The sequence below is a fragment of the Canis lupus genome, chromosome 13 (assembly GCF_003254725.2).
Source record: "Canis lupus dingo isolate Sandy chromosome 13, ASM325472v2, whole genome shotgun sequence".
NCBI classification, from domain to species: Eukaryota; Metazoa; Chordata; class Mammalia; order Carnivora; family Canidae; genus Canis; species Canis lupus.
In genome coordinates, this window is record NC_064255.1 from 59,669,634 (window position 1) to 59,690,151 (window position 20,518).

Genomic DNA, 20,518 nt, shown 5'->3' on the forward strand with positions numbered 1-20,518 from the left:
TGGCACTTGCTGGTAGGATCTGCAGGCAAAAAGGTCTTGCTGCACATGGGGAGATAGATAACTACTTCTAAGACAAAGCTGGCTGAGAAGCAAATGTTCCAAGGAAGCATTCGTCAAAGAGCCCAAGCTAACAGGCACATATATGGACAATACACAGAAGGGATATGGGGTCTAGAGAGCATAGTGGAGATTCAGCCCAGAAAGTCTCCCTTAGGTGCCAGTTTGGGAAATTGCACCAAACAAATTCACAAAATGAAGTATCTGAAGTTCCCCAATTGGGAACAGACCACAGGAATTGGTGATTCTCAGAATCTTCGAAGAGGCTGTTGAGATCAGGGAGGATTCTCCATAGGAAGCAAGTTGCAACCTCAGTCCAGGCTCTCAGAGCAGACACAGCTGCAGTTCCTATGGAAGAACCTTCAGGAGACCAATGTAGAAGAACCTGTGGAGACCCAGAAATTAGACACTCAGCAATTAAAAATTTGATGCTTAGAAATTAGATATAGGAACAACATTTCCAAAATCTGAGCCCCATCATCTGGGACATGAGCTGTGTTATCCAAATAGTGGCACTGCGAGAAGATGAACTCTGACTCAGGGAACAGCTTGAGACCCAGAAGACAGCAGGGATCAGAGTGTCCTGGGTCAAGTTTTCAGCAAAGGGAATTGGGGCAGAGCTAGGAAATGTAGTGTCAGTGTGTAAACAACACTTCTTGGACCATGTTAATAGAAGGGGAACTTCATTCTAAGTCATAACACATAGAGGTTGAGTAAGATAAGTGCTTACTCTGCTATCTGTACTAGTCTAGGAAAAGGTAGGAATATCCTACAAAAACATAACAATTGGCCCTACCCCTACGGAATTTGGAAGCTCAGAGTCAGGAGCAAAATTGAGACCTGATTAATGACACACACACAAATTCATTTTAAAAGCACATTTTCTCCTTCTTTATAAATCCATTTGACTGCCTAATGGCCTCCTTTTTAACAAATTACAGCTCTGTTCTTCCTTCTTCAGATTGGTCACTAGGATCTTTAAATCTCTGTGCGAAACTGAAGGGTGGTTCCAGACATTTCCTTCTTGTAAATGACATCAAATTTCTCATTTTGGGCCACTGTGAAGTAATTCTTCCAGTCACCTGCAATCCCTAAAAATAAATAAGAAAATATATGGAATAACATATTTCCATTATGAAGGAAGCCTAGTATACCAAAAGAAAAGTTTCAAAGAGTTAAAGAAGGACTTCCCTTGTATTTGAATACTATAAAATGTCATTTCCCCTTTATTGGTCATTCCTGTCATCTAGGAAGGTGGCTTAGAGCTAAATAGAACCTGTTTTTTGAAATATAATTGATATACAATATTGTAATATTACAGTATTATTAACTATATTCCTTATGTTGTACTCTGCATCCTCATGACTTATTTATTTTCTAACTAGAAGTTTGTTCCTCTTAATTCCCTTCACTTATTTTGCTTATTCCCCACCCCCCTCCCCTCTGGCTACCATCAGGGTGTTCTTTGTATTTAGGAGTCTGTTTCCATTTTATTTATTTGTTTTTCTGATCCCACATATAAATGAAACTGCATGGTATTTGTCTTTCACTTAGCATAATACCTTCTAGGTCCATCCATGTTGTTGCAAAAGGCAAGATTTTGTTTTATTTATTTATTTTTTATGGCAAGTAGTATGCCCTTGTGTGTATATACCACATCTTTTTTATCCATTCATCTACAATGGCCACTTGGGTTGCTTCCATATTTTGCCTATTATAAATAATTTTGCAGTGAACACAGAGGTGCATATATCTTTTTGAATTAGTGTTTTCACTTTTGTTATCATAGTGGACTGCTGGATTATAGAGTAGTTCTATTTTTAATTTTTTGAGAAACTTCCATGTTGTTTTCCACAGTGACTGTACCAATTTACATCGGACAAATAGTGCACAAGTGTTTCCTTTTCTCCACATCCTCACCAACACTTGCTATTTTTGTCTTTTTGATACTAGCCATTCTGACAGGTTGGAGGTGATATCTCATTATGTTTTTTTAAGTTTTTATTTTATTTTAATTTTTTTTAAAAAAATTATATATTTATTCATGAGAGACACAGAGAGACAGAGGCAGAGACATAGAGGAAGAAGCAGTCTCCCTGCAAGGAGTCCCATGTGAGACTCCATCCCAGGACTCCAAGATCATGCCCTGGGCCAAAGGGAGGCGCTCAACCATTGAGCCACCCAGGCATCCCTCTCATTATGGTTTTGATGGACTTTTAAAGATACATACTGAGAAGGCTTAATTTTCCTATCTAAACTTATGGACCATACAATAGTTTCCTGAAAGAGATTGTTTTAGTGTTCCTGTTTGTCATGGGTCATAGGATTACTGTTGGACACTCCATCAGTGATCAGGACAGATTTTATTTCACGAATTAGTTTTAAAAACCATACAATGGACTGGTCATCAGCACAATTAATACATGACTAGGAAATTGATGTATCATTTCCCATGAATTTATTAGTAAAGATGGTGTGATACTTGAAGGATACCATTTTATTTCAGTTCCCTAGACTTTTATACTGTATTTGCATTTTAGATGAGATGAATAGCATTTAAAGTCAAACATATAACAATGCTGAATCATCTCTACAAAACCAAAACTGTTGGGAACAGATTTGCTTTTAATTTCTTATACTTGAAAAAAAAAATTTCTTATACTTGGATGCTTATAAATATTTGAAAAATTCTTAATGCACTGCAAGTGTGCCTGGAGATAAACATTTGTTTTGTTATTTTATGAAATATAAAATATGTCCTGTTGAATTGCAAGTTTCATTAATCCATGATGGCTTGATGAAGATTTCAAATCTTTTAATGAAAAACAGCCCCATAAACAATGTTGTTTCCTGGTTATTATATTTTTTTCTGTGTTTACCAGATGGTAAGAGCTCTTTGAAATGTGACAGTAGTGTATATTTGAAGTAGTCCATCTGTAAAGATGTCAGTAAATACAAAAAGCACAAATTAAACAATCAAGAGTCATATATGAAGTATTCCAATGATTTTCTATTAATTATATAATATACACAAACACATTTGCTTCACAAGAGTAAGGGAAGTATAATTTTTTTTTTGATTAAGTAAATGCTGGCTAAAGCCTAGATTTTTCTGTTTTGTTGCAATGTGGAACATAAGTATAAACACTGGACATCATCTATCCTCTCCCTACGACTTTTACTATTGTGTGACTAAATTATGACATTGATTTAGCCAACATGGCATCCTTCCAGACTGAGTGTACCCAGCCCTTTGTTCATATATCACTTTGAACCCTGGTTAGCATCCATTTACATGCATGCCTCTCTCATTACATTGCGAGCTTCTTAAAGCAAATGTATGTGTCATTCATCCTTGCATGTTCTAGGAAATATGTGCTGCATGCAGGTGTTCATGAAGTGTTTCCTATACATAAATGAATGAATAAATGGCCATTCTTTACATGTTTGTTGAGTGCATGAATGAATAAACGGGTAAACAAATCTCGAACTATTTAGACTAATAAGACTTGCTACTTTTTAATGTATTACTTATGGTGGGAAAAAATATTTGAAATGCTTACATGTTATTTACCATAATCCTCCCCCAAAACTTATGCCAGAGATCTTGTTACTTTCTCCATATTTTCAGTGATGTAAGCAGATGTTTGACAGATTGAATAAACATATTCAAAGTCATAGATTCAGGGAGTGGCACAGCCTGGACAAATTGCAGATCAATCTGACTACAAAAGGTATGTTTTTTTTCCACTTCTGGAGGGGATGTAGAGACTGTCTCTCTTATGAGACTCAAATGGACTCTTTTCTGCTTGAAGTTTAAGAAACCATAGAATCCAGATACTGAACTTGTTTCATCTAACTCTATGCCCTAATGAAATATCATGGAGTGGTATCAATTTTCACATGACTGGGAATGAAACCCTTCTGAAAGTTACATTCAGATAATCTGACAAAATGAGAATTTGCCTTATTTAATAAAGGTTTTTTTTTTTTTTCCCTGATTTTTTTCTACCAGCAAAATATGTGCATGTGAGCATCAGTCTTGTTTTAGACACCATTTACAATGAAAACTTTACTTTCTTATACTGAAGGTTAGTTGTGAAAAGTTAAGTGCAATGTTTTTGAAAATAAAGAACAATTTGAAAGCACTAGGGCAGTTTGCTATTTTGAGAAGTAATGTAGAAAAATATTTTAGAAAAAATTTAACCATATAACTTTTTTTGAAAATCAAGGGTTTTAAAAAAAAAAAAAAAAGAAAATCAAGGGTTTTCAGCCATATGTTCATATGTACAGTACATTTTTAGGGTTATGTTTACTTTGTAGCACACCAATTGAAATTCTATCCCTTTTGTCTCTACTTCAATAAAGAATATTGAAAACAGAGGGTGACATTATTAGATGGATAACTTCCCAAATTTGTTTCTAAGTTAATAATTTGTTAAATGTATTATTTTTATCATTAATAAAACATTGTTGACACAAATCATACACAATAAGCCACAATATGCAGGATTTGCATCAGTGGAATCAATATCAAATGCCATATTCCTCTATTATCTTTTTAAGTTAAATTTAGATTCCATGTTTCCTATAATTCAGACAGCATTTTTAGGGAGCAAAATAGGGTAAAAAAAGTGATTTCTCCTGGTGAATCCTTAACAAAGTGACCACTGTTCTCTAAGTGATATGAAGTCTTTAAAGGAAATATTCCTGTATTGAGTGACATTAATTTATCACTGAGGAGAAGAGGGAAGCCTATGCTTATTTAGGCAAAGATTTAAGATTTAGGAATAACAATTTTGGAATGACTCACATCAGAATTGACAAAACTACTCTCATTTAGTAGCACAGTAAATAGAAAAATAAACATGCATCAAATATTCAAGGTATTCAGATAACAAGTTCATAATGCATTATTTCCTTAGTCATTTCTAATCTAGTTCAGCAACTTTTTGTGGTAGGTAGTTTTAGTGTCCTTATATTAGAGATGAAGAAATTGGTACCCAAACTGGCTAAGTAATTGTTAGAGGTCACAAAACTAATCCTCATTTTAGAGTAATTCAGAAGAAAGTGAAAAGGGAAATTAAACTAGGCAAAGTATTTACCTTTACGCATAAAAGATGATTTGCTATGATCCATCACTGTACTTGGTAGATGTGTATAATTCACCAGAGGATTGTCCTTCATCATTTCAAATGAGGTGTGATGAATTATCTTATCCAAGACTTCATCATTCAAATTCTTCTCTAGAAATCTAGCAATCTTCTGGACTTCCCGCTTTGGATTCTATCAGTGGATAAAGAGACATACCCAAGAAAACGATAAATCATTAACATATCATTAGCATATTGTGAAAACTATAATATTTATAATCTGTTTTCTTAAATGTTGGTTCTGAATATCCAATCCATATTTTGTTGGGTCATCAATAGTTTTTAAAAAATTAATCATAAAACTGAAAACATCCATAATTTATATTTGGCAAAAATAGATGAAATATTTTGTTTATTCCAAGTTTCATATTTTTAGCTTATATCAAAAGTAGAATAAGAACAAAGCTTGGGCTAAATATTAACAATATTTTTTAAAAAACTCCAACAAAGATGCAAAGATATAAAGACCTAAGTAATTCATTAACTGTTGGGGATAAAAAGAACAAAATCTGAGAAATAAATAATTTTCCAGATTCTTATTTTTTTTTAAGATTTTATTTACTTATAATAAGAGACACACAGAGAGAGGCAGAGACATAGGCAGAGGGAGAAGCAGGCTCTCTGCAGGGAGCTCAGTGTGGGACTTGATCCCAGGACCTCAGGATCACAACCTGAACCAAAGGCAGATGCTTAACCACTGAGCCACTCAAGTGCCCCAATTTTCCAGATTCAAATGACATAAACTTGATGTTTGTAAATTTTAGGAGGTTAAACTAAACTCTATATGGATATGTCTAGAAATATATTGATAAGGTGATATCTAAGCTGAATTGAAAAAGGTGAGTCAGAATTTACCACGATATGTAGTCTGCTGAGTTGTTGGAGAGTGAATTTTTAGTACAGAAATAGTCAAAATTCTTGGAGGTACAGGGTCTCATAATATGTTGAAGGGAGGAAAAAAACACAAAGTGGTTGAAGTTAGATTTGAGTTGTTCATACAAGTAAGAGAGGCTATAAAACTGGAAAGATAAGTTGGGGTAAAAATGAGAAAAATCCTTGGATGTCCTGTGAAGGATTTGGGCTTTATCTCTTATTCAGGGAAGAAACATCATTTAATAATATGTCATTAACTATGTGTGTGCTCATGTATACACATATGTGTGTTTTGGTAGGGAGTTCCCTACAAGGAAAGTTCTGGCAAAATATTATGTCTCAGACCTTGATAAGAGCAGAATGAGCCGACTAATTAAGGGACGTCAGTGCTTGGAATAAGTAAAAGGTCAGAAATGATGATAGTGGGGAAAAAGCCAAAGAAAAGTTAATACTGGTATTAGGAAAACCACAGATAGGCAAAAAGAGAACAATTTCTATTAGGGATTCCAAGTGTTTGGAGAATAATATGGCCACTGCCAAAGTATCAATGCTTGTTAGTTTATAGAGCTGTAGAAATGAAAGTAGAGTATGGTGACTACTGAATCTCCTTCTGCTGTATTTCTCTTTCACTGCATTGATTGAGAAATTATGCAGATGCTCATAAACCAATGTAAATTATTAGGGTTCTCCTTGAATTTTATTATTGATATGTAATTATAATCTTATTCTATTATTGTTAAACTTCTTTATATAACATTGCCTAAAACTGACTGTATGACAGGAGAAAAAGACCATCTATTAAGTATGATGAACTTAACAGGTTTGAGTGGGTTTCAAAATATCTAGATATGCTTATAAAGCTGATTGGGCCAGACTGTAAATCAGTATGAATGAGTGGATTTGAATAATGCATTTTAGCTGAATAAGGAGAGAAATGGTTGACATGAGTGTCACATAGGGGATAGCATGATGTCAGAAACAGAATGCAAATACCAAGTAGGCCCAGAAAGTGTATTTCCCCATCCTATGGAGGAAAGGGACTATACCTAGAAGCTAAAATTGCTCTTTTCATAAAGTTATTAAGGGCTACTCTTGTGTCTAGGAAGTAAAGAAAGATAGTACAGGACAGTTTTCTCCTTATGAAGAATTCATGACTTAATTCTGGCTAATCAAATACTCAAGGGATATTACCACTTATAAAAAGTGTTTTCAGAAAACCTCTTCTGTTTCACAGCTGCATATTGCCAGCAAATTGGAAATTAATTGCCTCAAGCCCTGTATAAATGGGCAGTAGTAAAGTTTAGGCCGTAGATTCTCTATGGGCTATAAACAAGTGTGATGGAAGATGGGATCCTGGGCAGGGCAGAAAAATTCATAGACTCTTTTTGTTAAAATGTGAGAATGTCCTGGGGGTTTCTCAGAAATACTTGGATCAATGGAAATTTTACCTGCGACATGATTTTTGTTATGCAAAGTAAGATTGATGTCTCTAAAATGTTTGTTGTTACTGCTCATTCATTTATTTATTCTTTCAAGCAATTAATTATTCATACAAGTGATTCTATGATGCATGTGTAAGGTGCTATATTCTGTACTGTGAATGTAGTTACAAGAATGATATTTCTCAGGAGTGTGTGTGTGTGTGTGTGTGTGTGTTTGCCAAATTTAAGTAAAATGGCCTCAGAATAGGCCTGGAACTTTGCAGAAGTATTTGAACTGCTACTAGGTCATGTAGGAAACAGATGAATGCTGATGAATCCCCAAACTAGTAGGAGAATAAAAGAGAGGAACACATTTGAAAATTATAATAGGGATCCCTGGGTGGGGCAGCGGTTTGGCGCCTGCCTTTAGCCCAGGGCGCGATCCTGGAGACCCGGGATCGAATCCCACATTGGGCTCCCAGTGCATGGAGCCTGCTTCTCCCTCTGCCTATGTCTCTGCCTCTCTCTCTCTCTCTCTGTGACTATCATTAATTAAAAAAAAATTTTAAAAAAAGAAAATTATAATAAGTAGGGCATGTGAACCAATGAGATGTCCATAAGATAGTGGAGCTATATCCACTGTATAAAGTCAATGAAGACAATGTATTTTCAGATTTTGAAAATTAATGAATATGTATGTAAGTGATGAATTACTTTATTCTACACCTAAAACCAATATTATACTGCATGTCAACTAACCAAAATTTATATAAAAATTTAGAGGAAAAAAAAGAAAATTAATGGACGAATAACATCATTAACCAAAGAGAGAATAAAAGAAGAAAAGGATTACATGTTAGAGACAGAGAAGCAAGATGAGTTTAGTTTTGAATGTGTTAAATTTAAGGATCATTTAAATAAAAGCCTGGGTCTGAATTAGGGTAGAAATTAAAAAGGGATTTTAGGGATCCCTGGTGGTGCAGCGGTTTAGCGCCTGCCTTTGGCCCAGGGTACGATCCTGGAGACCACGGATGGAGTCCCACGTCGGGCTCCCTGCATGGAGCCTGCTTCTCCCTCTGCCTGTGTCTCTGCCTCTCTCTCTCTCTCTCAATCTCTCTCTCTCTCTCTCTCTCTCTGTGTCTATCATGAATAAATAAATAAAATCTTAAAAAAAATAAAAATAAATAAATAAATAAAATGGAATTTTGGGGGGTCATTAGCACACAAAGAGTTTTTGTAACTGTAGGCATGGGTATGATCTCCAAAATGTAGCAAATAGCTTACAAAGAAAGCTAAGTAACAGATGGAAATCTACAGGAGCCAAGAGAGCATAATAACCTATTAAATGTAGGAAAGAATTTCAACAACAGAAGGTGCTCATAAACACAATGGTTAAAAAGTATAAGAAGATAAAAATGTCATGGATTTCACCATTAGAAATCACTAACGATCTTAGCAAGATTTGGATATGCAGGCATGAAGAGGCAAAATAATCACAACATTTTTTTTTTTAACTCCACAGATTAAATGGAAATATTTATTAACACTTTACCCCAGGATGTATTGGGGCAATTACTCAAAATGATTTCTACCATTTTACCTCTTTCATATCTTCATAGTACAAGAAAAGTATTGGATGTTCTTCCTTTTTCTTCCACCAGCTCTTAACATGATTAAACCAGGAACCATAGGCCACTAAAACCAGAGAAATAGTCTATTACTGTAAGCATTCATCAAATTGAATATTTATTTCTAAATAGTAAGCCAAATTGTACAAATATTTTGTAGAATTAATAATCATGGAAACTGAATATATAAGGCCAATTAAAATGTATATAATCAACCATTTATGGATGTAGTTAGATTAAAAACTATAAAGTACAAAAAAATAATAAAGTACAAAGGAAGCATTTCAATTGAAAATACATTGGCCTCCATATGAATTTTACTTCGCCTCACATGGGAGGAAACAATTCTACTAAGTACTCGTATTAACTATTTATCTAAATATTATAAATATATGTATAACAGATCTAACCAAGATTTGGACAACTTAAACAATTTGCATTGTAAGCAGGAAATGAGAATGGATTTCTAGTAACTGAAAAAGACATTTGAGAATATTTTCATTAAGTCCATGTTAAATACCAAATTTATGTATTAATGTCATAGTAAAATATTAGATAGTTGATCTAATTATTTAAATGTTATTTAAATGTGCTTTTTACTGGCTTAGAAATGTGTTTTGGGTTTTTAAAATATATTTTTTTATTTTTTTATTATTTTTTTGATAGATTTTATTTATTTATTCATGAGAGACACAGAGAGAGAGGCAGAGACACAGGCAGAGGGAGAAGTAGGCTCCATGCAGGGAGCCGGACATGAGACTGGATCCCAGGTCTCCAGGATTACACCCTGGGCTGAAGGTGGCGCTTCAGCCCAGGGTGTAAACCACTAAGTCACCAGGGCTCCCCTAAATATATATTTTTAAATATTTTATTTAGTAATTCATGAGAGACACAGAGAGAGAGGCAGAGACCTAGACAGAGGGAGAAGCAGGCTCCCTGCAGGGGACCGGACAAGGGACTGGATCCCTGGATCTGGGATCATGCTCTGAGCTGAATGCAGATGCTCAACTGCTGAGCCATCCAGGCGTCCAGAAAAGTGTTTTGGTAGGAAAAGTCACACCCATAATAGTTATTAGTATTATTAAAAAGAAAACTTACTAATTTCAAGCCCGGGCCTACCTACCATTTCCAGTCATGAATCTCTCCAAATACTCCTCCCAGGGACCAGGGGCAGGTTCCAAATTATTCATTAAGTCAAAATGATAATATGAGACTGCAACATCCTTGGCATTTCGAGCCAAATAAATCATCTACAGAGAAAAAAAAAAAAGAAAACCACGTGGATTTGAAATCCACAAAGTTAAAAATAGGAAAAATTAGAATTAATGAAACAGAAAGCTGTCTTTAAAAAAAAATGAACAAACTTGACAATCATCTAGCAAGACAAAGAAAAAAGAGAAGACACAAATAACTAATATCAAGAAAAAATAGGTTTCACATCAAATCTGATAGCCACTAAAATTACAATGAGTATGAAAAGATGTTCCACATCATATATCAGAGAAGTGAAAATTAAAGCAACTGTGAGACACTACTCCATACTTATTAGAATGACCAATATCCAGATAACTGGCGCCAAATCCTGGTGAGGATGTTGAGCAACCGGAGCTCTCTAATTCATTGCTGGTGGGATTGCAAAAATGGTACCTTGGAAGACATTGTGGCAGTTTCTTACAAAGCTAAGCATAGTTTTACCTACAATCCAGCAGTCACACTGCTTAGCATTTATCCAAAGTTGAAAAATAAGCTCCACACAAAAACCTGCAAGTGGATATATATAGCAGTTTTATTCATAATCGCCAAAATGTGAGGGGAACCAAGATGTCCTTCAGTAAATGAATGAATAACCTAGGATACATTCAGACAGTAGAATATTATGCACTAAAATCAAATGAGCTATCAAGCCATGAAATGACACGGAGGAAACTTAAATGCATATTACTAAGTGAAAGAATGCAATTTGGAAAAACTACATACTGTATGTTTCTAACTATGTGACATTCTGGAAAAGGCAAGACCATGAAGGCAATTAAAAAGATCGGTGGTTGTCAGGTTGGGAGGAGAGGGGGATGAATAGGTGAAGTACTGAAGATTTTTAGGACAGCAAAATTACACAGAATGATACTATAATGGTCTACGTTTTCATTATACATTTGTCCAAACCCCACAAGACCGAGTGAACCCTAATGTAAACTATGAACTTTAGGTGATAATGATGTGTAGGTTCATCAGTTTTAACAAATGTATACCACTCTGGTGGGGGATGTTGATAGGTAACTATGCATGCGTAGGGGCAGGGGATATATGGGAAATCTCTTTGCCTTCCACTCGATTTTGCTGTGAATCTAAAACTGTTCTAAAAGTAAAATTGTTGTAAAAATAGTCTGTTCAAAGAAAGAATAAAAATAGATATATGGGGGTGCCTGTGTGGTTGAGTTGGTAAAGCATCTGCCTTGGTCTCAAGTCATGATCCCACAGTCCTGGGATGGAGACCTGCATTAGGCTCCCAGCTCAGTGGAGAGTCTGCTTATCTCTTTCCCTTTGCTCCTCCCCACCTTGTTCTCTCTCACTCAAATAAATAAATAAAATCTTTAGAAAAAGGGAGAAAGTTATGAAACACTTTTCATTACAAAATTCAACAGCTTAGGGATCCCTGGGTGGCACAGCGGTTTAGCGCCTGCCTTTGGCCCAGGGCGCGATCCTGGAGACCCAGGATCGAATCCCACGTCAGGCTCCCAGTGCATGGAGCCTGCTTCTCCCTCTGCCTGTGTCTCTGCCTCTCTCTCTCTCTCTCTCTCTCTCTGTGTGACTATCATAAATAAATAAAAATAAATAAAAATAAAAAATTAAAAAACAAAACAAAAACAAAATTCAACAGCTTAGAATTCCTCATACATCAAAAACAGCAAAAGTTGAAATAGATAATCAGAATAGCCCCACAATTACTGAAGAAATTCAATTTCACATTTAAAAGTTCCCCAGAAGCAAATAATCAGGCACAAATGTTTCACTGGAGAATTTTATCAAACAAGAACTGACATCTTTATATTGAGTTTTCAGAGAAGGCCAGAATATCTAGGGATATTTGGGGAAAAACAGTAGCAATACAGTGCTAAGATGGGGATCCTGTTGCTATATACCTTTGGCAAACTTGATTATGTAAGTTGCCTGAAATATATATTTTTAATTCAAACACTTTCTTATGTAGTTCTCAACAAACAAAAATGTGAACAATCACTTACTACATGCATGAGTAAAGGGATAGAGAGGGTCACAGTAAAAAAAAAAGACTTCTAGTGTAGAGTGTACCTTGCAGTTGTTCTCCCAGAAAGACTTAGGAAGAAGAGCAATTGGTAGATGTGTCTTCACAAGCCGTGGTGATGGATTCTTCTCTAACTGTTCTATTCCTGGGAAAATTTTAGTTTGGTATATAGATACATTAGAGTTCTCAAGGAGCCAGCAATTTCCTGATTTTCTCTAACCTTTTAAAATATTTTTGAGCAGTATATAATGCTGCTAGATTTTGAACCAATCACACAGTGTTTATCTGGATTTGAGGATGCAATATTGCATAATAGTTAAGGGCATGGTTGTGAGGTTAGCCTCCTTGGGTTCAAATCCTAAATCTGTCACTTACTTACTCATTGTGAGACATTCGAAAGATTGCTAGTCTCTGTATCTCACTTTCTCCACCTCTAGAATGAGGAGTAATAGTATCAGCTTTAGCAATTTGGAGTTTTATCATACCTTGAATTATTACAAATAATCATGAAAATAGTTTCTGTATCTCAAATGAAAGAGATATGGATTCCTACTCTTTCTCATATCAGCTATTGTTTGTATCTGGTGTTATGGTATAAATGGTGTTGCATCTGTAGAGCATCAGCTGCTGCACCTGCATTTTTTCATTATTTCCTTTATGTGCCATGTGTACATATGTGCAAAATAAAAATGTTGTATAATTTTTAGGTGTTAAGTGAACTCACCAAAGGCATACAACTAATATGTGGGAGAACTTTGTTTCAAATCAAGTCTTTGGATAAGGGATATGTGAACTTCCCCGAGACAGAGAATATCCATTTATTTTGTCTATTCAGAGCTAGGATGATTCCAGAGGCCCGAATCTCACAAATATATAAGTGACTTGGTTAGTCTGAAGGCACTTCTGGGATAAAGGCACACTCAGAATTCCTGACATAGATTAGATGAGCGGGACCAACCATTTTAATTTACTATTCTTTTAATGCACTCAGTAGCCTTTATTATATCTTAGATATATCTCTTAATGATGTTATATGATATAGAGTCACCAACACCTAAAATCTCCTCCAGGTTTCATATCCAATAACTCTTAGTGTCCTATGCATTTTTTTTTGCAATATTACTTACATCTAGTCTAACATCTAGATTACCTGTTAATCCTACTTTATCTTTCCACCTTTTGCATACAAAGGCACACCTGCTTAAAACTGCATCTGACTCACTCAAAACAATCTTATACTGCACTTATTCACAAAAAGTTATTACATATGCCAAAAAGCCACTCAGTCTCTACTAAAACATCTTTTGACAATGTTCTATATAATGCTCATTTTTGTTTTATAGTCTATTTATTTTTTGTTTTTTGTCAGCTCCCATGCTTCTTCTCCATCCCCACCTGCACCCCAAACACACACTAGAATGGAGATTTCACAAGAGCTGGGGTGTAGCTCATTTCATTACCAATCAATGTTCTGTAGAGAACAATGTGTAGCACGCAGTTGTATTAGGAAGAATTTCTTAATTATAATGTGGATAGGGTTGCCTGGTTTAGGAAATAAAAATAAAAAATCCTAGTTAAATTTGAATTTCAGATAAACAACAGATACATTTTAGTGTAAGTATCATCCATGCAATGTTTAGGATATACTTTTGCTAAATAAGATAGCTACTTATCTGAATTTCAAATTTAATTTGGTATCTTGAATTTTTTCTGAAAAATTTTATCTGGAAACATTAATTATACATTAATTATAAAATTCCACCAACTATTTTATTATGCCACTTCTGACCTGGTAGCTACAGCCACTTTACCCAGCATGTGGAAATGAGAAATCATTGTCTTCCACAACTCACTATGTCTCAATGCCCATGACATGAACTTTTACATTTTTTAAATGAAGTTTTCCTGATATCTTTATCTTTTATTGACTTTTGTTCTGTAGAATTTGATAGATAAGAACACTTTAAAAATTATCATCCAAATTTTTAGTTATTTTCTACAACAAAACTCTTTCATCTTAGGTCATCATACCTGGATATGCATAAATTAAACTACAGTTTATCAATACGTTTTGGTGACTGTACTGCTTCCAAACTTCTATTTTATTACCAAATTGACTCTATTTTCTTTGAATGAAAATCACAAATACAATAATTCATATGCTGTATAAATAATATTATAAAATTGTAATTCCCAGGTGGTTTAAAATTACCTGAAGTTCTTAGTCCAGGGACAGCCATTTCCAACATTGGAACTTTAACTGTTATAAAATCCCGCTTACATTTTTCAACATCTCCATTATTCAGAACCATGTCTACAATTTCACTAACCCAGGTGGTACCTGTGGTGAAAGACAACGTTTTTGTACCCATCACTTGAATCTGGGGGGAAAAGTACCTACAGGTAGTCTGCCATCTGAATGCATTCTATTAGAAACTTAATTCTGCAATTATCCTTTCTGTGCCCCAAATGCTCATTTTAAATATATTCAAAATAGGGATCCCTGGGTGGCGCAGCGGTTTAGCGCCTGCCTTTGGCCCAGGGCGTGATCCTGGAGACCCGGGATCGAATCCCACGTCGGGCTCCCAGTGCATGGAGCCTGCTTCTCCCTCTGCCTATGTCTCTGCCTCTCTCTCTCACTGTGTGCCTATCATAAATAAATAAAATAAATAAAAAAAAATTTTTTAAATATATTCAAAATACATGACTAGACTTGCTGATAGGAATATTAATTTTATTTAGTATGCTACTGATTTTATACAGAAGTTGATTTTTCAGGAAACTAATACTGAAGCCAGATCTGCATCTGTCAGACCACAAAACTCACCTGATTTGGGGTAAGTGGCTATTATGATATCATCTGGTCTGCTGTGGAATTGTTCAATATTTTCCCAGTTGTTTGCAAAAGTATAGATTATGGGATAGCCGTGAATCATCTTCAGATTTTTTCTCAGAAAATCTTTTGGCGAAATCATTTTTGTACCAAATTGTACAAATACTTAACAGAATACTTTCTGACAATCTGATCATAGGAAAATAAAGAAAATAAAAATCAGCAGCTTAGTAACTAATGCTATTAAAACACTGCTACTCCATACAAAGTGAAATTGGCCTTTAACTCAGCATGCAGAGATCTAAATACAAAGGGCAGTTTTGTGAGTGTAAAGCTGTAGATTGCAAGAGCAGCAACTGGCTCAGTGACAAGCAGTACAAAGGTCTCTACTGGAAGCTTTTTAAAGAAATGAAACTGCACATCTTAGAACACACACATACACATATATTATATATATTATATATTTTATATAATATACATATGTATTGTAATAAAAATTGCTTTGCCAACTCTTTGATTAGTAACTCTTCTAATCATAATTATACTAATAATACTATCTCTGAATTAGAATCTTCTTGCTCTGCTAAGTCTTCCAAAAATTTTGAGTCCTGGGAGGAGACTATATCATTATTCTCAGTTCTCTGATATATATTATATATACATATTTGGAGAGAGAGAATTTATTATGAAGAATTGGTTCGTGCAATTTTTATGAAGGCTGAAAAGCCCCTGGATCGGTAGATAGCAAACTGGAAACTCAATGGTTTAGTTCTAATTTGAAGGCCAGCAAGTTTGAGACTCAAGAATAACCAGTGCTTCAGTTTGTGTGTGAAGGCAGAAAAAAACTGATGTCTGAATTCAAAGTCAGGCAGGATGAATTCTTCCTCATTCCCAGGAAGGTCAGTTTTTTGTTCTGTTCAGGCTTTAACAGATCAGATAAGGTCCATTCACATTAGAAAGGGCAATCTGAAGTATTCAGCCTACCAATTTAAATGTTAATTTCATCCAAAAATACCCTCACAGATGTAGAATAATATTTGACCAAATATCTGGGCTCTCTGTGGCCCAATCAAATTGACATAAAATTGACGATCCTGGAGAGCTATTCATTGTTTATTTTTTCCACTTCATCTCCACTGATGTGAAACTCTAACTTTGCTTTTACTACTGTTTCTCATTTCACAACCGTCTCACCCTTCCCAACACAGAATATAAACATCCCAGAAATAGAAGGAAATGTAAAATGTAGAAGTTATAGGATCCTTTATAACCTACTGGTCCATTTAGTTTTGAGAATCTGTCAATTAACAATAACACACAATATATACTACATACAAATAGAGTTTGAATTAACAACAATCTGAATTATATAGTATCTTAGATGAACTCTTACAGCTGCTAGTAAAATCTATCTCTAGACTTCAAACATTGCTAACCAGACATTCTTTTTTTTTTTTTTTTTTTTTTTTTTTTTTTTTTTTTTAACCAGACATTCTTAAATGTATATCTATAAATAATTTTATCCCATAAATATTTTGTAAGGAGCAGGAAGTGGAAAGAAGTGAAATTGAGTCAGTAAGCTCTGCTCTGGGAATGAAGTAGATGCTGAATGAACTGAATGAATGAATGACTGAATCTGCATGTCCCACTTAGAATCTTCTAAGATACATTTTTTTTTAATTTTTAAAAATATATTTTTAAAATTTATTCCTGAGAGACACAGGGAGAAGCAGACTCACTGAGGGGAATCCAATTCGAGACTTGATCCCAGGACCCCTGACATCACACCCTGAGTCAAAGGCAGATGCTTAACCGCTGAGCCACCCAAGTGTCCAGAATCTTCTAAGACCTTGAGGATAGTGTTACTTCCCAGTTTGGATATATACATAGGAATGAGTGACAATGGAAGTCAACATGGTATATGTGGATATTAGACCTGAGTTACATACAATAAATGAAACAGTTTTCTTTGAAACATTTTGGTCTACTAATTTCTTACCTAATTGTTTCTTCCCAGATTATACAAAGGTAAATATTGAGCCCAAATAACATTTGAATGCTTATATGTTCTAAATTAATTGAGGAAAGTAAGTGAGGCTCTCTTTTTCTTCTCTGGCTCCAGAATATAAAATTTTGTGGTGCACTGACCAATTCTTATAATGCATACAGATTAATAGGGAAAAGCAAATAAATATTGAGGACACAGTTCCCCTTCTTATACTATCTACTCATGTATGGCCACACCACCCTGAACTCACCCCATCTCCTATACTGTCTGCTACAAATCCTATGAATAAATCTGCTCCCCACCTAGTAGGTGGTTAACATTATTTTATACATTTATAACATCATTCCTGGGTCCATTCATGTCTTCACTCATCCTTTTTTATTTCTTTATTAATTTTGATTTATTTGTACTATAGTTTTATATTTATATGATTAATTCACAATCGCTATTCAAATACAGTTCATGTACAAACATCATGTAATACTGACAACACCTGAGAGCTTGTTAGAAATGCAGCATCTCAGGCCCCAATCCAGAATCAGAATTTATATTTCAGCAAAGTCCCCGAGTAATTGTATACACAAGGAAATGTGGGAAGCATGACTTTAGACCACTTTCATCTGCTCTCTAACAATATAGGGTGTGTATAAGTGATTTATCAAAATGAATCTACATCTTCTAGAAAATAAATTGTATTGACTGGGCTACCCACGCTGATGATAAGTCTTACTTTCATTTTGTGGATGAAGTTAAGGAACAAGTTCAGAATTTGCCCAGAGATACACAACAAGTGAGTGGTAACTAGAAATAGACGAGTTTTCCCAGCTCTACACACTTATTTGCTCATACCATGAATCTTGCATGGGTGGGCCTGAAACTGAGTCAAAGTCTCCGTGATTTTCTCTTATCCAAATGAGGACATTCGCAATTCATAAAGAAGTTTTACTTTGACAAAGCAAACTTCCTCTGACAAAAACCTGACTTTTCATGCTGCAAAAATGTTGTCAGAGAAGCATGGATGTGAGTAACAAGATGAAAATAAGGCAGCTGATTCTCAATACATCCTAGTCACATCTAGGAAAGGGTGTAACCAATTCAGGAATCTAGGAGTAGTAATCCTGACTTGCACTTCTCATTTTGACCCATGGATGATGATGAGTTCAGAATTACATGGGCAGATGGATGCCCACGGGTAAGGCTATAAGACATAACATAACTAATGTCACTGAGCCAGATACCCTGGAAGATGGTTTATGAGTGATATTTAAAATTATAAAAATTAGTTTATAAAAATCTTTTAAATCCTGAGGCACCTGGGTGCCTCAACTGGTTAAATGTCTGCCTTTGGCTCAAGTCATGATTTTAGAGTCCTGGGATGAAGTCCTATGTTGGGCTTTCTGCTCAGAGGTGTTAACTTCTCTTTCTCACTCTCCCTCTCTGCCCACTCTCTCTGTTTCTCTCTTCTCTCAAATAACTAAATAAAATCTCTTTAAAAAGTCTTTTAGGGTAATGCCAGGGTCCTGAGATCCAGCCCCGCATAGGACTCCCTGCTCACTGAGAGCCTGCTTCTCCCACTCCTCCCTGCTTGTGCTCTCTCAGTCTCAATAAATAAAATCTTTAAAAAAATCTCAAATTCTACCAAAAAGTAACAATATAATGTGGTTATATATGATAGTCTACATGATACCACGGGTCCTCCTAGCTGAACATTAAAATGTCCAGAATTGGCTTTTAAAAAGATCAATGGTAAACAAGAAAAAAATGAAAAGCAACATCCTTCATAGGAAAAACTAACTGAAATATCGGACATTAAAACCTAGTGGTTCTTTTAATGAAAAAAGTATTTCTTCCATTAGTTTCACCTTAATAAAGTCCAGCTTTATTCCCTTATGAAGCTTACAGTTTCATAAGAAGACCCCCAATGCTTCAGTAAAGTCCAATTGAACCTAGAAAAATAAAAGTGATCATGGGAAGCCTGAGAGATTGTGCATAGCATAAACAACAATACCAAGTTTCCTTTGGGAAAACTGGAATTAGGCAAAAACATTTAAATTGCAAACATGTGTTCAAAATGGGAATCATGGGAGAAGCCCAATGCTCTGCAGATGTCAGACAAAAACTTCCAGAAAAGAGATTTTAAAAAGCAAATTTTACCTCACAATTTAATTTCCTTTTTCAGTTTTCACGTTCAGTCAATGGTGCTGGTGTTGACAAGAACCCTGGGAGCTGATGGTAGTCCCAGGAGGACGGGGCCAGGGGAATCTGAGGAGGCTCAATTCTATCTCCAGGAAAAAGAGTAAGTTCAGGATTTGATCTGGATGCAGCACTCGGTGACTTGACAGGCAGTTAAGACACAAAAAGTGTGAACTAAACACAGGTACACACAGAGGCAGGCACTGCTGTTTCAACAGCTGGCAGAGCCAGGAAGCACTGAGAAGGAAATGGATCAGGGTGGTGGCCAGTAGTAAGCACAGTCAGATTGCCTGGATTTGAAGGTTCTAGAAGGCTTCAAAGGGTCTGAGAGAAATGCACAGGGGAAGAATCTGAAGCATCAGTGTATGGAAGCCTGTTGCTCCTCTGCAGTTTATAAGAATGTCTTTTAACTATTAACAATGAAAAGTCATTGTGTGTGTGTGTTCATCTGGAAGAAACCTAAGTTCTAATGTCTTAGAAAGGGCAAATATATACAAACATTTACTAAAGATAATACTAAATAATTTTAGCAAGCAGAAACAGGGGAGATCCATTGTTTCTGTCACTCTAATCATTTCTATAACCTCTCAGTATTTTTTTTTTTTTTTTTTGCATGCTGAGTCACATATACACACAAAGAAGGATTAAACAAGAAGCTTGTGTATGGAGGAGAAGAAACTTTGCCCCAGAAATATGCTCCTGTTCTCTACCCCTGTTATCTCAGCTACCTGTGAGATTCTTTTATGGTCAGTTGCTGTTCAATCCTTTAGCTAAGGGCTCTTAACAAGTCAGATATGGCTATAACCACCAAGCCCTTCCCCTGGAGATTATACCTCTGCAGATCTGGGAAATTCAATTTTTGAATTGAATTTCAATTAATCCAAATTGTTTTAAGATCCTCCACTTTACTTACAGATCTTTAAGTTCATTTTAAAAATGCATTTGTGTCTTTAAAATATGTTCCCAACAGATTCCTGGTTTTCTTGGAGAGCTGGAGTTATTTCATTCTTGGTTTGTATGAAGGGTAGGAGTGTGTGAGAGAACATGGAGAAAAAATGTTTCTCTTCAGGGTATGGTATAGTTGTATTTT

At 35.3% G+C, this 20,518-nt stretch overlaps 1 protein-coding gene across 1 annotated transcript; it reads right to left on the reverse strand.

Moving 5' to 3' along the window:
* Positions 1-920: 920 nt before the first annotated feature.
* LOC112652303 (sulfotransferase 1B1) lies at positions 921-19,667 on the reverse strand. Its single transcript, XM_025435825.3, has 8 exons — positions 19,390-19,667; positions 15,222-15,416; positions 14,607-14,735; positions 12,442-12,539; positions 10,256-10,382; positions 9,105-9,199; positions 5,163-5,343; positions 921-1,148 (listed from the first exon to the last, which is right to left on the reverse strand). The coding sequence occupies exons 2-8, from the start codon at positions 15,367-15,369 to the stop codon at positions 1,036-1,038; spliced, it is 891 nt and encodes a 296-aa protein (XP_025291610.1). The 5' UTR covers positions 15,370-15,416; positions 19,390-19,667; the 3' UTR covers positions 921-1,035.
* Positions 19,668-20,518: the final 851 nt, after the last annotated feature.

Coding starts and splice junctions, on each gene's coding strand:
- LOC112652303 (XM_025435825.3), bottom strand. CDS start 15,369: ATGATTTCGCCAAAAGATTTTCTGAGAAAAAATCTGAAGATGATTCAC. Junction 12,540..14,606: donor CCCTGGACTAAGAACTTCAG/GTAATTTTAAAC, acceptor AAATTTTCCCAG/GAATAGAACAGTTAGAGAAG. Junction 10,383..12,441: donor TCTGGGAGAACAACTGCAAG/GTACACTCTACA, acceptor TTTTCTCTGTAG/ATGATTTATTTGGCTCGAAA.